The 18,472-nt window shown below is 35.5% G+C and overlaps 1 protein-coding gene across 1 annotated transcript in view; it reads right to left on the bottom strand.

Annotated features, from left to right (window-relative positions):
- The window catches only part of LOC123685271 (homeotic protein labial), a 36,956-nt gene extending 18,971 nt beyond the window's left edge, over window positions 1-17,985 (bottom strand). The window contains exon 1 of the mRNA XM_045624926.1: window positions 17,248-17,985. Coding sequence (XP_045480882.1) covers window positions 17,248-17,878 — 631 coding nt within the window. The 5' untranslated portion in view covers window positions 17,879-17,985. The remainder of the gene's footprint in view (window positions 1-17,247) is intronic.
- Window positions 17,986-18,472: the final 487 nt, after the last annotated feature.

Here is an 18,472-nt window from a genome sequence, read left to right as displayed (position 1 = left end):
ATTCCGACCATAAAAAAATCATTAATCATAGCTCGGTAACGCAATCCATTCACCTCAACAGTTGCACTAGCCTCATTTTCGAATAAGTAAAGTCCAATTACACCACCATCCCAAAAACCGCAACAAGCAGTGGCACGTTGAGGATGGAGAAGCTTTTCAACAATCCAGCTCCAAGTGCGACAATTCTGCTTATTAACTTAGCCTCCGAGGTGAAAATGGGCCTCATCACTGAAGATGATTTTTCGATGAAAATCAGGATAATTTTGATGCAATTCATGGATCCAATCAGCGAATAGACGACGTTACTGATAATCGATCGGATTGAGTTCTTTATGAGTTAACTAAACTTTAGAAGCCTTAAGACCTAAATCTCTATGAAAAATACGGTGTAATGTGTTTGTGGAATGCCTAGATCGACGAGGAATCGACAAACTTGGGTTTTCGTCAAGACTACAGGCTACAGCAGCAATATTCTCAGTTGTTCTTGAGCGACACACAGAGTTTCGACTCATCACATCACTAACTTGCCCCAACGGCTCAAATTTTTTCAATAGTTTCACTATTACCGGCCGAGAAGGTGCTTCACGTTTACCGAAAAGTGCTTTAGTTTTACAAACAGTGACTGCAAAATTTTCATCATGTTTGTAGCGAATTTTAACAATTTCATAGCTATGTTAAACCATGTATTGTTCCCTGTTTAGTAGGCTTGGCTTGATATTCAAGCTACTTGACTTGAGCTTGTCTTAAAATCAACTCAAATTCAAGTCGAGTAGAAGTTTCTTAATATTAAGTCAAGTACTTAATGAATAAATACTTGACTTGATATTGACAAACTAGTACTTCACTTGAACGATAGTTAATTTCAAGTCAAGCTCAAGTTAAGTAGCTTGAATATTAAGTCAAGTAGCTTAAAAATCAAGTCAAACCGTGAATCCAATTTTAGTAATGGCGTGGCTTTTTCTTGTCAAATATCAAAAGATGACAGCTGCCCAGATAGTGTGCTATTCAAAATAAAACCTCTCATTGGAAAACCCTATATTTGAACAAGCGCTCAAAAGCTTCTGACGTCAGCTTTTTCATTTTATTCCTCTGATATTGAGGGTTTCTTTGTTTGCAATCACCGTTATACGATTATTTATAGACTAATAAAAAGGGTAAAATAAACATTATTAATCCCTGCAAACAGATAACATAAAATTCACCTGATGAATTCATGAAATCTGCATGAAATATTTCCCAATATTATAATATGCAATAACAAGGCAAGGATATTCAGATTGAAAAATGTACCTTATCGAGAGTCGACTTGGCGTGTAATCGACAGCTACTGATGAAATATTTATGGTTTGTATCTTCAGATAACAAGTTTTGATTTGATGGTTTCTGTTGACAGTCAAATCGAAATATACTGTTTTTCGATATATGAGGTGTAAATTTTGATATAGTGATATTAGACATAGGTGTAGATCAAACTGGTTTTCAAGGGTTATCCAATTTTTTCGATCATCATGATCCAATATGGGGGATGAATATAAGCCAGGCATCCTTTTTTAGATATCATATTTGTCTGTCAGTTTCAAAATAATTCTTGACAATTGTATCTATATAAGGTGATTCACCGCGATGGCCTATTAGAAGTTTATGGAAAACTAATCATAATTTTATATTGAAAAATTGCATGTTTGTGTTTGAGACAATAATCTTTCTTCCTACAATATTTTCAGATCTCTACAACGTCCGGTTATACCGGAAACATAATACTACTTTCTTATTTCAAATGACACACCCAGTATATTATTGCATCATAAGATAGCTTTTGTGATGACAATTTCAGCAACATGCCATACCTTGGGTGAAAACTCAACTGTTCATAAGTTACTGGGATTCTTATGAAAAAACAGCGACAGCGACTGAAATTTTTTTTTATATTTCTCCAGAAATTTTTTTTCGCAAAAACCTTTTTCATTTTCAATTCTGCAAATACTAAGTATTATGAGATTGTTTGCAGTTTGGATAAAAAATGTACATAGTGTTTATAAGAAGATCATGAACTTGGACAACTGAAATTCATCAAACCCGAGATTTTCAAAATTTTTTATTATTTCAGTCGATTCTTTGTACAAAAATAGAAGGGGTTACTAAACAAACTATACCTGAAATGAATACTTCAAGAGTTATCGAAGAAGAACTTTGAATGAGGAAAAACGGCAATTCCTAACTGTGTGGAGTAATCTGTGACTTCCGGAAAACACAGAAAGAAACTAATAGCATATTCGACTGGCTGCACCAGTGTGAATTAATTAGAATTTTTGTCGAGTTAATGTTATATTGCTGAAATTGTCATCAAACAAGATATATAATGATGTAATAATATACTGGGTGTGCCATTTGAAATAAGGAAGTAGTAGCCTGTTTCCGATATAAGTGGAAGTTGTAGAGATCTGAAAATATTTCAGGTAGAAAGATCATTGTCTCAAATCCCACTATACAAATTTTCAGCACAAAATTGTGATTAGTTTTCCATAAACTCCTAATAGGTCATAGCGGTGAATCACCCTGTATATCAACAAAAGTAAAGGCATTACAGAATTCAATATTTATTGTATTGAAGTTGGATGAAATAATTTGTTTTTATAGTTTCCTTGATTTTTTAAATTTAAAACATGGATCAAAATTTTTTTGGAAATCTTTTAAATCATTGCAGGTTGGTTCAGAGATGTCGGTGCCCGAAAACTTTGTTGATCCTCAGCAGTTTAATGATTATTTTCGTTCTGTTTTCAGCCCTCCTCATGTTTGCCCGCAGACAACTAGTCATTATTGTTCGAGTAAATTCGATCCGAATATGGAGTTTTCTTTCAGACTTGCAACTATGGAGGAGGTAAGGTCTGTTATTTCAAATCTTAGTTCGAACGCATTGGGCATTGATGGTATATCTGCTAGAATGCTACAATTGTCGGTCGATGTTGTTTTGCCACACATTACGCATATAATTAATGTTTGCATTGAGTCTGGTTATTATCCGAGCGTCTGGAAGTGCTCTATTGTGAATCCTCTACCCAAGATTCCTGATCCTAAAGATTTGTCCGATTTTAGACCTATAAGTATATTACCAGCCATGTCGAAGATTCTCGAGAAAGTACTCTTCATTCAGATTTATGACTATGTTTCCGAGAGTGGAATTCTTACTGCTCACCAGTCAGGTTTCAGAAGGGGTTATAGCACTACCACTCTTCTTTTAAATGTGGCTGATGACATCCTGCGTTCTTTGGATAGTGGGCATGCTTCATTTCTTACCTTGTTAGATTTCGCAAAGGCGTTCGATACCCTGGACCATGAGTTGCTCTGTGCTAAATTGGGTTATTTCGGATTTGATGAATCTTCTTTGAGATTTTTTAAGTCTTATCTATTTGGTAGATATCAGTGCGTTAAATTGCGTGATGCATTTTCGGAGTACTGTCTGATAACTTCGGGTGTTCCTCAGGGTTCCATTCTTGGCCCTCTGTTATTCCTTATATATATAGCTGATATGTATAAAGTTGTTAAGTTTGTTGACATTTATTTTTATTGTGATGACACTCAGGTTCACCTTTCTTTCCTCCCCTCCTCTATTTCTATGGCTGTTGAACGGTTAAATGAAGATCTCTCCAGAATTGAGCAATATTGCAGGATGAACAATCTGAGAATTAACGTGAAAAAATGTTTCTATATACCCTTCTTTCCAAGAACGTTTCATGCTGAGGTTGACGTTAAGATAGGTGTGGAGAAGATTCCATCCTCCTCCTGCTGCAGGAACTTAGGAATTTTTTTCGATTGTCGACTGAGATTCAAGGAGCATGTCTCGATGTTGTTGAGAAATTCTTTTCTGGCACTACGTTATTTGTATCGCCAGAGACAGTTTTTAGATTTCCATTCACGTAAGTATCTCTGCGAAACACTCGTGCTGTCCAAGCTGAGCTATGGATTGCCAGTTTTTTATCCTTGTCTAGACTCTGTCGAGAGATATAGGTTACAAAAAGTGCAGAATTCGTGCTGCCGCTACGTTTTAGGTTTGAGAAAGTACGATAGGGGGATCAGTAATGGAATAAATGGGTTAACGTGGCTCAGGGTCGAAAATATTTTTCGGCTTCATATGAGTATTTTAGTACATCGAATTTTGAGAACGGGTATTCCTCCTTATTTGAAAGCCAGGTTGGTCTACAGACGAGATGTTCACCGTGTTGCTTTAAGACATGGGCAGAGGCTCATGCTGCCTCGATTTGGTTCAGCCATGTTTCAGCGCTCTTTCACCTTTAATGCGGTGAAGTTGCATAATGAAATGCTGATTTCATGTAGGGGTTCTTCTTTGAACTCTTTGAGAAGAGAATTGAAGAATACATTGTTTTTGAGCCAGTTATAGTTTTTGTAAATTATGTTCATTTTTGGAAATATTTCAGTTGAATATTGATAGGGTTCATTTATGTTTTTTTCCTTTTATTGATTTTTTTGTTTTGTTTTTTCTTTATTTGTATTTTGTCGGGGGTTGAGTGGAGTAGCCCTGGCTAGACTTCGCCCCTGAAAATTGCCAAAAATAAAGACTCTATTATTATTAAGTTCTTGGATAAATGCGGTTTGGAAATTTTTATACCAAATTTAAGGGAAAAGGCACTAAAATTTGATGTGGTGAAGCAACAAATTTCTTGAATGAAAACTGTTAAATTTTCAGAGGGAGCTAATTTTGTTTTCTCCGAGGATTCTGAATTTTTACTATTGAAAATATTAATACAAAATGGAAATAACTTATCTGAATTTCGTGAAGTTAACAACCGATCAAGAAATGCTCATTTGCACGACTTCGAACAGATTAGTTTAGCTCAAGGCTACTTCAAACTATTCCACAATCTATAAAAAGTGTTTCCATTGAATAAAAATAAAATACTGATCCAAATCTTTGCAGGAAAACCACGCGCACGTTTTTGGTTGCCTGATATTTCATACGTAAGAAATTGGTAGCGTTCTATTCAAGATTTATCGACTGAACTTTGGGGAAAATAAAGTGAAATATGTATATGCAATTTTTTCTCATTTATCAGCATGGAAAACAAACATGGACTAATGTCCTTCCTCGTTCCTTTTCATGATGTGGCCAATTTTATCCTTGTGACTAATGAAAATCAACGATAGGAATCAGTCTAGCTAACAGGTAAATATACAATAGATATAAATTTTCCTCGATATATCGTGTCGATTTATATTGTTTACATTGATATATATAAATTGGGAAATGTTTCTTATTTGAATAGGAATGACGGAAAGTTATATTTGATGAATGAATGTTTTGGATCGAAACTGAAAGGATATTAATTTGGACGTAAATTTTGATTTGACTGTGATTTGTTGACCTTTCGTTTTCCAAACCAATCGCTCTACATTACAATGTTTATAATTTGAGAATTTTGAGCTGGAAATGGGTTAAAACACATATGATCAATTCGTCCTTAAATTTCCACACGAACGATAACATACGAACGGACGGACATTTTCAGATTAGGGATTCACGGACTTGATTTTCAAGCTACTTGGCTTGAGCTTAACTTGATTTCAAGTATAAAAGAAACGCAAATATCAACTTTTTTGGAATAGAAACATAAATTGAATCACTATAAATCATAACAAAATAAAAAGTAATAAGAAAATGAAGTTTATTGATATCAAGAAACCTCCAGGCTTTGTTTGATTTCATAATTTTCCATCCAGGATCTTAGAAACATGAGGCATCCTATAGATGTTTCGCCTAACTTATTGCGGGTTTTTGTAACTGTAAGAGAAGCTCTGGAAAATTGTCTTTCAACAGGAGCTGAAGATGCTGGCGTTGATAAAAATCCTTTGCCAATTTGGCCAAATTTGGGAAGATATTTCTGAAACTACCAAAATCTACCAATAGATTTCATAGAAATGTGAGAAATCTACTAATAAAGTCACACTGGCGAATGTTTCAGTCTCTCGGCGCTCGAGGTATCCCCTTATTTCGTCTAAGCGCGCACGAGAGTGCATAAATATATGCCGTGCGACGCGTGCATATCAAGCTCAAGTAATATCAAGCAGCTTGATATCAAGTCAAGCAATAAATATCTAAAATCAAGTCAAGTCAAGCTCAAGTATGTAATTTTTCACGAGCTTGATTTTCAAGGCAAGTAGCTGGTTGAAATGTCAAGCTACTTGGCATGATGAATTCCTAATTAATAATGCTGTCGTTAAGTTTGTTATTTGGCCAAATCTGACTAGAGGTTCCATAAATGTGGCCGTAAGAACTGCATATATTCTTCGGTCGCGAAGAAAATCCACATTTAGATGTAGCCTTACCATTTCAAGGTTCTTGGAAAATTTTATGCAGATATAACATTATCAGAAACATAAAAAAATTAGAGATGAATATCGAACAAACATGAACAATACTTTCGTTAAAGCGAAAGTTTAATTTTCCGCAGAATAATTCTGCACAGTCAGAACTGTGTTAAATGATTCTTCTCGGCTTTTGACCGTTCAGTATGAATACTTCTGCATGGTTTTTGTGTATATCATGCGAAATTTTTTTTCTTTGAATGCAATATTGATATAAAGGCGGTGTTTCAATGCAGTCGTAAAAATAGTTATTTTCCTATCTAAAGCGGAAAGTGATACTTTCCCGCACGAGATTGTTGTTGCCCGAACGACGCGAAGATAGAAACAACATTTTTTCTACAACTACAATATAACATTTTAAAAAACTGATAGAAGCATTTATTCTAACACAATTGATTTTTGTATCAGAAATGTGAGATATAATTCGCATATAAATTGTAACATTCATTTGCTGTGATTATAGCCAATAATATTATTGAATTAATTATTAATTAATTAAATTTTAATTATTAAATGTGCAGTTTGTTGAATGTTGATAATTGCTTATGACAATATTGGCTGCTTCAAATTTTCAGTTTTCTGTTACATATAGGTAGTTCCCGGAAGGCTCACCGAAGCAAAACGACCCCAGTTCAAATAATAATAATACATATAGGTATCTTTCTTTTTTATTTTTCGAAATGAAAAAATAAATTCGAATTCCGACCTCCTAATCTTTTTATAGGTATTTGTGATTCCTTTCCTGTGTCTGTTAAGAGAAGGTTGCTGAAGAACTAAAATTGTGGCCTGGTATAAAGTTCAGTATTAGGAAGGCTTAAATGAGCTGTTACACTGGTTGGAATTTTTTCAATTTTATTGAGTTGTGCATTTTCTCTTTGGATAATCTACAAAGAAACGACGATGATGGTGGTCTAATTTCTTATGTTCTGCTTATGTTCTTTACAGTTTCAAAAATATCCTGTTATTTATGTCTTCAGATATCAGAAACGTGTGTGTTTTGGGAATGCGAAATCTGTACACTCTGCAGTCTGCTTCGACTATATCATAAATCGTTGCCAATTTCATCATAAGGTGAAAATTGTTTGGTTCATGGGGTGCTGATGCCAGCATTCTTCGTATGGCAGCTTTGGCCTTGGTTTTTCTGCTGCTAAATACTGTTGTTCTGTTTGATTCAATAGTGCTCATGTTCATAAAGTTGATGCAAAGCTTAAAATTTCTTTGAGAACTATCCAGTGGAACTATTCTATCTACCACCTTTACATTGGTTACCAGTGCTCATCTGAATTTTATTATCTTAACGAAATTAGAAAACTATCCAGTGGAACTATTATATCTACCACCTTTACATTGGTTACCAGTGCTACTACATATACTACTTCCACTATTCGACGACAGTTTTCAGTCAAGAAATATTGGGATGAATTTCATTTCTACCCGAACTTATTTCCAATTTTATCTTAGCTCCCAGATACTAGAACTGCGAGATTAAAGTCATGCAAACCTTTATGGATTCTTTCTCCTTTCAATCTAATGATAGTGACAAGGAAATTTGGCATTCGGAATGGCATTCTATTGAAGTCCACTATGTATGATTGTGGTGTAGAAGAAACCATTGACCATCTGGTGAATACTTGTTCAAATCATAAATTTCATGTTGGTTTTTAAGCTATTCATTCAGTTTCAGATTTTTTTCAGAATGGGTCGCTAACTTCAAATCACTATAATGGAAACTAAGATTTATTACTCTTTTCTAGTTCTTTTTTTTTGTTTTCAGATATTATTATAAAGTCGTCAACCGTTGGTGAAGAGAAAGGAGGGAAAAGATTTTGTTTGGATGAATAGGAAGCCCTTCAATATAAATGTGTCATCTTATTTTTAAACAAATATATAAACCAATCACTACACTTATACGGGGAGACAGAGTTTTTGCTGAGGTTTTTAACTGTGCTCTTGTATCATAATTAATTATGCCCCGTTTATATTTCCTCTGCTAATACTAAGATCACATCTACAGATGCTTTGTTGTTTGAGGTTGATAATTTTTTTTATTGCTCTTGTAGGATTTCACATATGCCTACTTTCAAAAAAATATATATAACTTTAGGATGTCTTCTTTAGTGCAAATTTTTCCTTTCTCTAATCAAAAATCAGTATTTTCTTTTTTAATGGATTTCCATCAAATACTCCCGATCTCTCAATCCCAAATTAACCCTCGAATCATCCATATCATCCCCCATTTCCAAAATCCATTCGAATAAATTAGGGAGTCGAGAGGATCACGTCGAGTTCGATCCCCTGCAGTTTTTTCTGGTAACGTAATTCCCAACAAAAAGTCAACAGCCATTTTCCGGTTCATAAATGGGTCCCGAAGTTCGATCCGATCCGAACATAAAACGAGAGAGCACCCAGGGGGTTGATTGTAAGCTTAGACGACACCGACAGGGCATTGCGTCTTGAACAAATTCAAATAAAACTTTAATGGACTTTGTTTCGGCTGTGTTTGCACCCGCATGTTGTGTAACTTTACCTCACTCTGCATTGTGGTGCAGTGGCGGGTTAGACTTTGCAGAATAGGCCAGATTACAGTATTAAAGAATTCAAGATCTACATGCTTTTAGAAAATATAATATAGAGAATAATAATATATTATTCAACGAGCGGTAATGTGGGTCATAACTCACGCAGATGAAGTTTGCAGCTCGAGCCGCAGGCGAGTGCTGTAATTCATCAAGTGAGTTATGACCAGTATCGCAAGTTGAATACTATACTTTATCAACGACTATAACAATAAATACTAATAAAATACAAGAATAGAGAAAGAACTTTATTGACAAACCCTAAATGTTACCTACAAACGTCAAAATTACCAAAGTGACATTCCTGCCCCCAATAACAATAATGGAATGTTCCCTTTCGGCCAACCGAATAGAAACACAGAGCCATCTTTTCCGATTTGTGGAGTGAGTTATAGCAGTGAGTTATTATAAATCACGTTGTTTGTTAATAGATAGTATTAATTGCTCAAGAGCAATTGAATAATGAATATAGGACTCAATAGGAGTTGATAAAAGGTTTTCCAATAAAATGACTGTTCCAATTTAAAAATTGAGATTTTCAATAAAATAGTTGCAATAAAGCGAATTATAATAAAACAAACAGAAAAAACAATGAATAATAATGAAACAAACAAAACAAACAATATTGAGGATTTGAAAAATAATAAAATGATACTGGTATTTTCATTATGCTTTTATTCAATTATCGATTGGAAAGAATTTAAGGCTGACAAGTATAAGATAACTGAGGAAACGAGAAGAAATGAAAAATAATTCATATTGATTTGATTTGAGAGCGCTAATAATAATTAGTTAGATAATTTCGACGTTGATTGGACAATAATTATTAACGCACGTAAAGGAATCCTGATTTTAGAACATTTCTTTTGATAGTTATCCTTTCTATCAAGACTTCAGAATTGTTCTATTTCATTCTCCAAAGATTAGCGTGTCCCTCAATTTAGACCTGACTAATAAAGCATGACTGGCAATTTTGATGTCATTCATTATGAACGAAAAATGTCACTGATTCCGATCTAAATGTACGAGCCCGTATTCACCATTCCAGTGTTCTCAAGGAACTTCATCATGGGATGTTTAATTAATTTGTAATGGCACACTGACAGCAATTTATGCTAATGTTGAAAATTCTTAGGTACACGTGTTTTTATATCTGCTCATTTTCAACTTCGTGCAAAGTTTGCTTTAAAAAGCGTCATCAGAACCATAAAAAATCAAGAAGAATATCGAAAAATAAAAACCCAATATTTCAGTGACAACCGATTCGACCGAAATTATATCTTGTTGTATACAGGATGAGTCTTTAACTTGTACATATATTACAACCGAAGATTATATTGAGATCAGAGGATTCTGGAGTTGACCAGAATTTGATGGCATTTTATGTTCGGAAAAGTTTTATCACATATAAAAAATTATATTCCGAAAATCATTTCCTTCGATTCCATTCCATTTGCGAGATATAACTAAAAATTACATTTTTGCTGCATCTTTTAAACTGAATCGGAAGAAATGAAAAAAAAGGGTTCCCTTTGACCTCAGGAATCTTTTAAAACGACATCAGAACCATAAAAATTTAAACCGAATATCAATAAAAAATGTATAGAGCAAGAGCACTGACGTCAAGAGTTTTAGAACACTCCAAGGGTGTGATTTGCGCATAAATGAACTAGTGCCCAAAAGCTTTCGACGCGAGTTTTAACGTCAGTGTTCTCTCAATTTTTTTCTTTAGCTGTTCAGTTGCTGGATGCTCGATGGTTGGAAAGAAAGGCGAATTTGGGAGTCATCTGCAAATATATCATGACAAATGAAATTATTTTAGACATATTCGCCACAGATGAAAAAAAGTATAGGTCCTAGTATCGAACCCTGTGCAACACCAGTCAAAACAGTGAAGAGACTTCAACCTAGACCCTCTGGAACCTACTTTTAAGGTAAGATCCACAGAATTTCAAAGTAATTCAGTCAAAGCCATAATAAGATAGAATAAGTTGAGAGCATGATCAGGACTATCGAATGCTTTAGCAAAATCTAAACATAAGCACAAGAACAGAAGACTGTCCTGACTGTATTCCATGCAACGTCCTCAATATGTCATCCAAAGACGTTCAATAAAACTGATAAAAAGGTGTTGATACTGAAAGATACTGAAGATAGTTATTTGGGCTGTTTTCATCATCTATGCGATGATAACTATCTAACATATAGTCCATCATCAATATCAAGAAAACAATTAGAAATTCGGTATGGGCCCGAATTATACCAAAAGGTCAGGAAATATGAGAAAACCTCAATCAAACTTGCGAAAGAAACGAACCACCTTACGTTTCTACACCTTGACAGAAATCGCAACTTTGTTCCTAAGGGTATCAGAGTCAAACTCCCAATTAGAGGCAGAAGGGCAGACATGAGACAGAATCTCTAATAGAGCAAGCCAAGCACTCATAAGAGAAAAGCTCAACTACCACCGGTTCAACAAAGCTTACCTTATCCAAACATGTGAGAACATCAGGTCAAGCTCACGAAGCAGAACAACCGCAGAGGACTATGAAAGAATCGTGGAAGCGGTCAAGAGGAGCTATAAGAGAACAAATGAACAACAAAAAGAGAGACAAAGGAGACGCATAGATGATGGAAACAGCCCAAATAACTATCTTACATATAGTCCATCATCAATATCAAGACAACAATTAAAAATTGTGAAAAATACAAAAAATATTCAGAGAAGAAATATCTCAGATATTCACCTATAATGGAAAGTCCTTCCATATATTTGACACCATGTCAAAACCCCCATAAACAACTCAGCAAAACTGAAAACTCCAAGTGTTAACGCATAATTCGCCTAATTACCGCAATTTGCCCAATTACTAGAAACTTTTTATTACGCCAATCGTGTAAGTGTATAATGGGGCTAATAAGCTATTTTTTTTTCTGCGGAACCACCCTGGAAAGCTTTTAGTGAGTAGCGGCATAACGCTATCGCCTCGCGTGGATCTAGCAGGCCGCGAGATCTCATCAAAGTGGCCTTTCGAATTTGACATCAGTCACATGTATATGCCTCATTTTTATTTACATGTTCCAGACGACCGTCAAAGACTTGGGAAAACCCCTCGCTGTTACTGAATATTCAATTTGAGAGGGAACGCACGTTTGATAAGTTTTTATTAATTTAGATGTGGAATAATAAACGAGGGCGGAAAATGGAAGTGAATTCGGTTTAGTTTTCCAGGAATGTGGATCAGATAAGTATGTTGAGGTTGCAATTGATTACGCCACTATGCAATGCAATTTTTCGCTCTATTGGCGAAAAAAAAGAGGAAGAAACTCGAATCTCGGTCGAATGTTTTTTATTATAATCTAGACCGAAATTTCAATATTTCCATAACTTACAGTTAATTCTACAGGGTTTTCCAATAAGAGGTCTTATTTTGAATAGCCCGCTATCTGGGCAGCTGTCACTTTTGAACTGGTCATTTTACGACAATTGACAAGTACCTAAAAACTACGCCATTACCTACTAAAAATGAAAAGATGCACCTTTCAATATGGCATAGAAATTGTTAAAATTCACTATAACTCTCTACAAAATTTCGCAGTCACAGTAAGCAAAACTCAAGCATTTCTGTGTCGTCTTGAAGCACATCTTATCGGCCGGGAGTAGAAAAACTGAAAATTTGAGCTATTTGGATATGTAAGTGTGCGTCGCTCAAGAATAACTGAGAATATTGCTGCTGTAGACCGTAGTGTTGCAGAAAACCCAGATTTGTTGATTCCTCGTCGATCTTGGGAAATAGGCTATGGCTCTTTTTTGTGTGATGGTGTGGTGATTGGACTTATTCGAAACCGTAATCTGCCTCTGGTTACAAAAGCTGCCTATACACCATTCGGTTCTCTGCTATCCGGGTAATATGGTCATTCCATCCAACTTTTCTACCCAGTTGATATTCCAGATGGATCTGATAAGCCCATCTGATGTCTTCCCTTCTTTTATTGCCTCTTAATATTCTCCTGGATATTCTTCTTACGATTTTTCTCATCTCTGTAGCTTCCATAATTTGCTGTGTTCTTTCCTTGGTGTTTCAGGTCTCGCCTCTACTGTATATGTCAGTATAGGCCTTTATTAAAGTCTTGTAAATACGTACTATTGCTTCCGTTCTCAAACATTTTTAGTTTATTACTGTGTCATTTAATTGTGCGGCTATTCTTGCTGCTTTGATAGCTTTCTCTCTCACTTCAGATTCTAAGTAGCCAATTCTCGAAATTTCTATGCCAAGATTGCCAAGTAAGGGAACTTCATCTCTTGGTGTATTATCCTGTTATCAACTAGGTAGCAATTTACATCTTGAAGTATTTTAGACACTGATATTGATAATTCCAGCATTTTTGCGTTAATTTTGTAGAGGAGCCTTGGCAGGTTCTCCTTATTTTCCACCACCAAGACTGCATCATCAGCATAGCAGAAAAATCTTCACCTCTCTATACTTCCCATTCGATAGCCTCTGTTCTTGCGTACTTTCCGTATGACCTTAAGTGATCTCACAAAAGTTTCTTGGGGTGCTCCACTACTTATTAATCCATATCAGTAGCCTATCCTGAATTTCTATTCCAGAAGAAGACGCCATAATACACTAAGTTCAAAAAAATTTCTTGATAAGTTTTATAAAATCTAATATTCGAAAATCAACAAAAAACTAACCGTCATCTTCATCTCCTGCTGGATACTGTTTTCAAACGGAACCATGCCAAAGAAAATAACCCATGGATTCGATTTTTAGTTGTTATTTTCTATATATATATATATCTTTATGTAGCGATGTAGAATTTAGTCATTCTATTTTTATACCAGGATTATAGATTTCTTCTCTACCTCACGTGATGTACCTCATTTGGTGCACCCTGTTGAAGTTATTTGATCATTAGATCATTTCATGTGGCTCTTTGAACTGAACAAGTTTTTCATTATTACAAGAAGTGGTTAAACCAAAAAACATGTGACAATGCATTCGAGCCTTGTCGGTCATCTGATTGCGTGTCTATCTACCCGTTCACGGACCTCAGTGAATGAAACATGCGATCAGTTGAATAATTTCGCCCCTGAATTAACTTAACGCCTGTATTCTCACTGACTGTTCCGATATCAACATTATAACTGGATAGGATTGAATTTAGATCAGATTCCACTAACTTACCGATAATAAAACCTAGCGAATATCTCTAGGTGAAGAATATAAGGCCTTTTGCAAAAACGACAAGTGTAATACAATCATTTTAAGTTCAGTCTTAGAGGAATAAATGTTTTTTTTTATTTCTTTCAAATTGGTCTACGCTATATATTGTGCCATTTGGGATTCATCACGCCAAGTAGCTTGACATTTTAATCAACTACTTGACTTAGTTTTAGGTATTTATTGCTTGACTTGATTTCAAGCTACTTGATATTACTTGAGCTTGATATGCACGCGTCGTACGGCATATATTTCTGCAATTTCTTGCACGCTTAGACTAAATAAGGGGATTCCTCGAGCGCCGAGAGATTGAAGTATTCGCCAGTGTGACTTTATTAGTAGTTTTCTCACATTTCTATGAAATCTTTTGGTAGGTTTTGGCAGTTTCAGAAATATCTTTCCAAAATTAGGCAAAATGGTCAAGGATTTTTATCAACGCCAGCATCTTCAGCTCCTGCTGAAAAACAATTTTCCAAAGCTGCTCTTACACGTACAAAAATCTTCAATATGTTAGGGAAGGAAGCTATAAGATACCTCATGTGTCTTAGATCCTGGATGGAAAATTATGAAATCAAACAAATCCTGGAAGTTTCTCAGTATTAGGAAACTTTATTTTTTTTTTATCCTTCATTTTGTTATTATTTATAGTGATTTAATTTATTTTTCTATTTGCAAAAGTTGCTATTTTCGGTCCTTTTATACCTACAATAAGTTTAATAAATAAAAGTGTTTTTTCAAAAATTCCTTCTCATTTCATAATTTTTTCATTGATATGACACTACACAATAAAACTGCTAAAAATCAAGTAGCTTGATATGATTCAAGTAGGTACTTGATAAATAAATACTTGACTTGACATTGAAAAACTACTACTTGACTTGAGCTTGTCTTGAAATCCAGTCAAGCTCAAGCCAAGTAGCTTGAAAATAAAGCTAAGCCGTGAATCCCTATGTGCCATTATTAGATATTTATTTTAGTTGTTTGATTTATTTTCAAGATATTTCATCTACGTATTGTCTTAGATATTATGACTATTACTAGATACTATTATTGGGTTCTACTTTACACGAATTAATCATTGTGTATTTGTTCAATAATCAAACTGATCATACCTTTTTTGCTATAATCAAACTTTTGGAATTGATGATTCGGCCAATTAAAAAGTTTGTACCATCACTTCCGGTCGATAAAATCGTAGAATGAAAAATTGATTCAAGGGTAAGTTTCCTTCTCCAAGGGTAATTTACTTACACCCACGTTAGGGGTCACGATTAGTGGTGTGGAACTATCTTCGACCAAGATCTGGCATAGCATGTATAATCGTTGGAAATGAAATGCAAGCCGCATGCAAAAGAAGGGCTTCAATTTTTACGTCTATTTGGGAGATAATATAATGAACGGTCAAGAGAAATTCCTTGGCATATTGAACACTATTATTTATAAAATAGGTGTTATTCGATTACAATCTGAATTTGGCCAATATGGGTTCTTTGTTTATAGAAATAATTTGGTTGTATTAAAATGAATATAAGATTTCGTGGATAAGAGGTTATTTTCAAAAGGTTTTTTATAAGATCGGATTGAGTGATTAATTATGTTTCAAATTATTTTTTTGCAAATGGGATTTAGGGATTCATCAAGCCAATTAAGTAGCTTGACATTTTAACCAACTACTTGACTTGAAAATCAAACTCGTGAAAAATTTCATACTTTAGCTTGACTTGATTTTATTATTATTGCTTGATTTGATATCAAGCTACTTGATATTACTTGAACTTGATATGCACGCGTCGCACAGCATATATTTCTGCAATCTCGTGCGCGCTTAAACTAAATAACGGGATTTCTCGAACGCAGAGAGATTGAAGCATTCGCCAATGTGACACTATTAGTAGTTTTCTCACATTTCTATGAAATCTCTTGGTAGATTTTGGTAGTTTCAGAAATATCTTTTCAAACTTGGCCAAAATGGCCAAGGATTCTTATCAACACTAGCATCTTCAACTCCTTTTGAAAGACAATTTTCCATAGCTGCTCTTACAGTTACAAAAACCCGCAATAGGTTAGGCGAGAAATCTATAAGATGCCTCATGTGTCTTAGATCCTGGATGAAAAATTATTAAATAAAACAAAGCCTGGAGGTTTCTCAATATTAAGAAACTTTATTTTTTAATTTTGTTATGATTGCAAGGTTTTCATTGATGTGACACTACACAATAAAACTGATAAAAATCAAGTAACTTGATATGATTCAAGTACTTGATAAATAAATACTTGACTTGAGATTGGAAAACTACTAGCTTGACTTGAAATCAAGTCAAGCACAAACCAAGTAGTTTGAAAATCAAGCCAAGCCGTGAATCCCTAATGGGGTCGATCTCGCCATAATTTAAAATACTATTAGGTTGTTCAAAACACCCATTTATATTTGATAAAAGCTGAAAGAGTACTGAAGTCGATCTCTGAAAATAGGTACCTACAATGTTTTGGTGATTGGATTCTTTATTGACGTTTATTCCCGAGGAATAATAGCCGCTGTTCTCTTCTGACAACTTCATTGATTTTATATTTATAATCAGCCATTTCATTTGTCGATAATACAATTGAAATTAGTATGATTGAGGAGCATGTTTGTGTGTAGGCTAGTAGGAGATGCATAGGTACCTAATCAAAACAGAGAAGAAGGAATAATAAGAACATTTAATCCGAGATTTAATCCCTTCTTCATACCTATTCCACATGACATTAGTCCAAAACCACAAGTAATAGGTATACTTATTTTTGCTTTATAGTCAAAGATGAAGTGGCTGAATATTGCCTAATCGACATTCGAATTTTTCAAATCATTGAATACCGAAAACTTAAGAATTGTTTAGAGTTTTACGAAATATCAACTGAATTTCTGCGGGACTATTCAGAGAATCCCTTTCAACTGGTATAACAATCAACCAAAACTGACACTGACGCAACTATCATTGTCTGACAGCATCTATCTTTCCTTCTTCTAACTGTATTTTACATAAACCTAATCTTCTCGGTCTAAATGAAGAGTTAAACCCACTCACCTGTTGGTTTGGGAACATTCCTCTTCACTTGCATCCACTTATACGTCGGCAGACTGGGTTGTTGCGTCGGCCCAGCATTCATAGGATGCTGCAGATGATGATTTTTCATCCTGTCACTCTCCACGTCCTCCTTGTATCTCTGGAGATGCTGGTACTCCATGCAAGAATTCGCAGTACTACCTGCCGACACAAGATGTGGATGGTACCCCACTTCATGCGCCAGATGGTACTTATTTTCACCGGTATAAACATGTCCGTTAGCACTAGCCACATCTTCGTGGTGTCGTAGATGCACATCTTGAGGACCTCTTTGGTAAGGATCATAGTTAGTGGGGTACGAGGGGTTAGAATGTCCATAGTCTAGATTCGTGTAACTTAGCCCGGTATCCGTGTTGATAATAGGGTTTTCGGGATGCACCGGTTGAGGGTAGTAGTTGAGATCGCTAGGAGATGGCGGTGTATCTAAAACTTCACTCGACGGATACAGAAACTGCTGGTCTTCATACTGATACGAAGGGTAGTGACCAGCATGCTGGTTGGACCCGTCGGTGTACCCGAAAAAGTTAGGGTCTGGATTGTAGGAACTGCCGTGATGATTGTGACCGTACATACCCACGTCCATCATCATCATTTTCACGATTCAGATAAGTCTATATCGACACACCACAGAGTCGCGAACGGGAACACTGAACTACATAGTTTGCACCGTGACCGTCGATGTCATTCTGTGACCGTGGTGGCTGCCTGGCGACGGGCCGTGTTTCGAAAGGCGTGGCCTATTCGAGCGGCCTGCGCGCGGCCGTTTTTCAACCAATGGGGAGAGGGAGTTTACGAGATGTCGGGATGCTGGGGCATCTCATTGGCCTGCATCCAGCCATCATTCCGGTCCTTTGTGCCGTAACATTTCAATCTGAGTGAATGTTACAAGTGTCGGCTACCATGTGTGACATGACAGGCCGGACTGCGCGGCTTGAATGGGTATTTCTAACGGACGGATGGGTTTGGTAATTTTTATTCATCTTGTTGTTGGTAGGTAGCGACCATGGGGGATTTCAACGCTATGAATGGCTCGACGATTGGCAGGGATGTGGGTTTTTGGGTTTGGTGAGAATTCAATTTGTTACGGGTGTCTTTACCAGAAAGTTTCATATGTGTTGGAAAGTGTTTTTTTCAATATATTAATGTATGTATGTTTACAGCATCAAGAAAGTACATAAATACCTAT

The sequence above is a fragment of the Harmonia axyridis genome, chromosome 1, assembly GCF_914767665.1.
Source record: "Harmonia axyridis chromosome 1, icHarAxyr1.1, whole genome shotgun sequence".
Classification (NCBI taxonomy): domain Eukaryota; kingdom Metazoa; phylum Arthropoda; class Insecta; order Coleoptera; family Coccinellidae; genus Harmonia; species Harmonia axyridis.
Note: the sequence above shows the minus strand (reverse complement) of the source record. Positions and strands in the feature narration are given on the sequence as shown.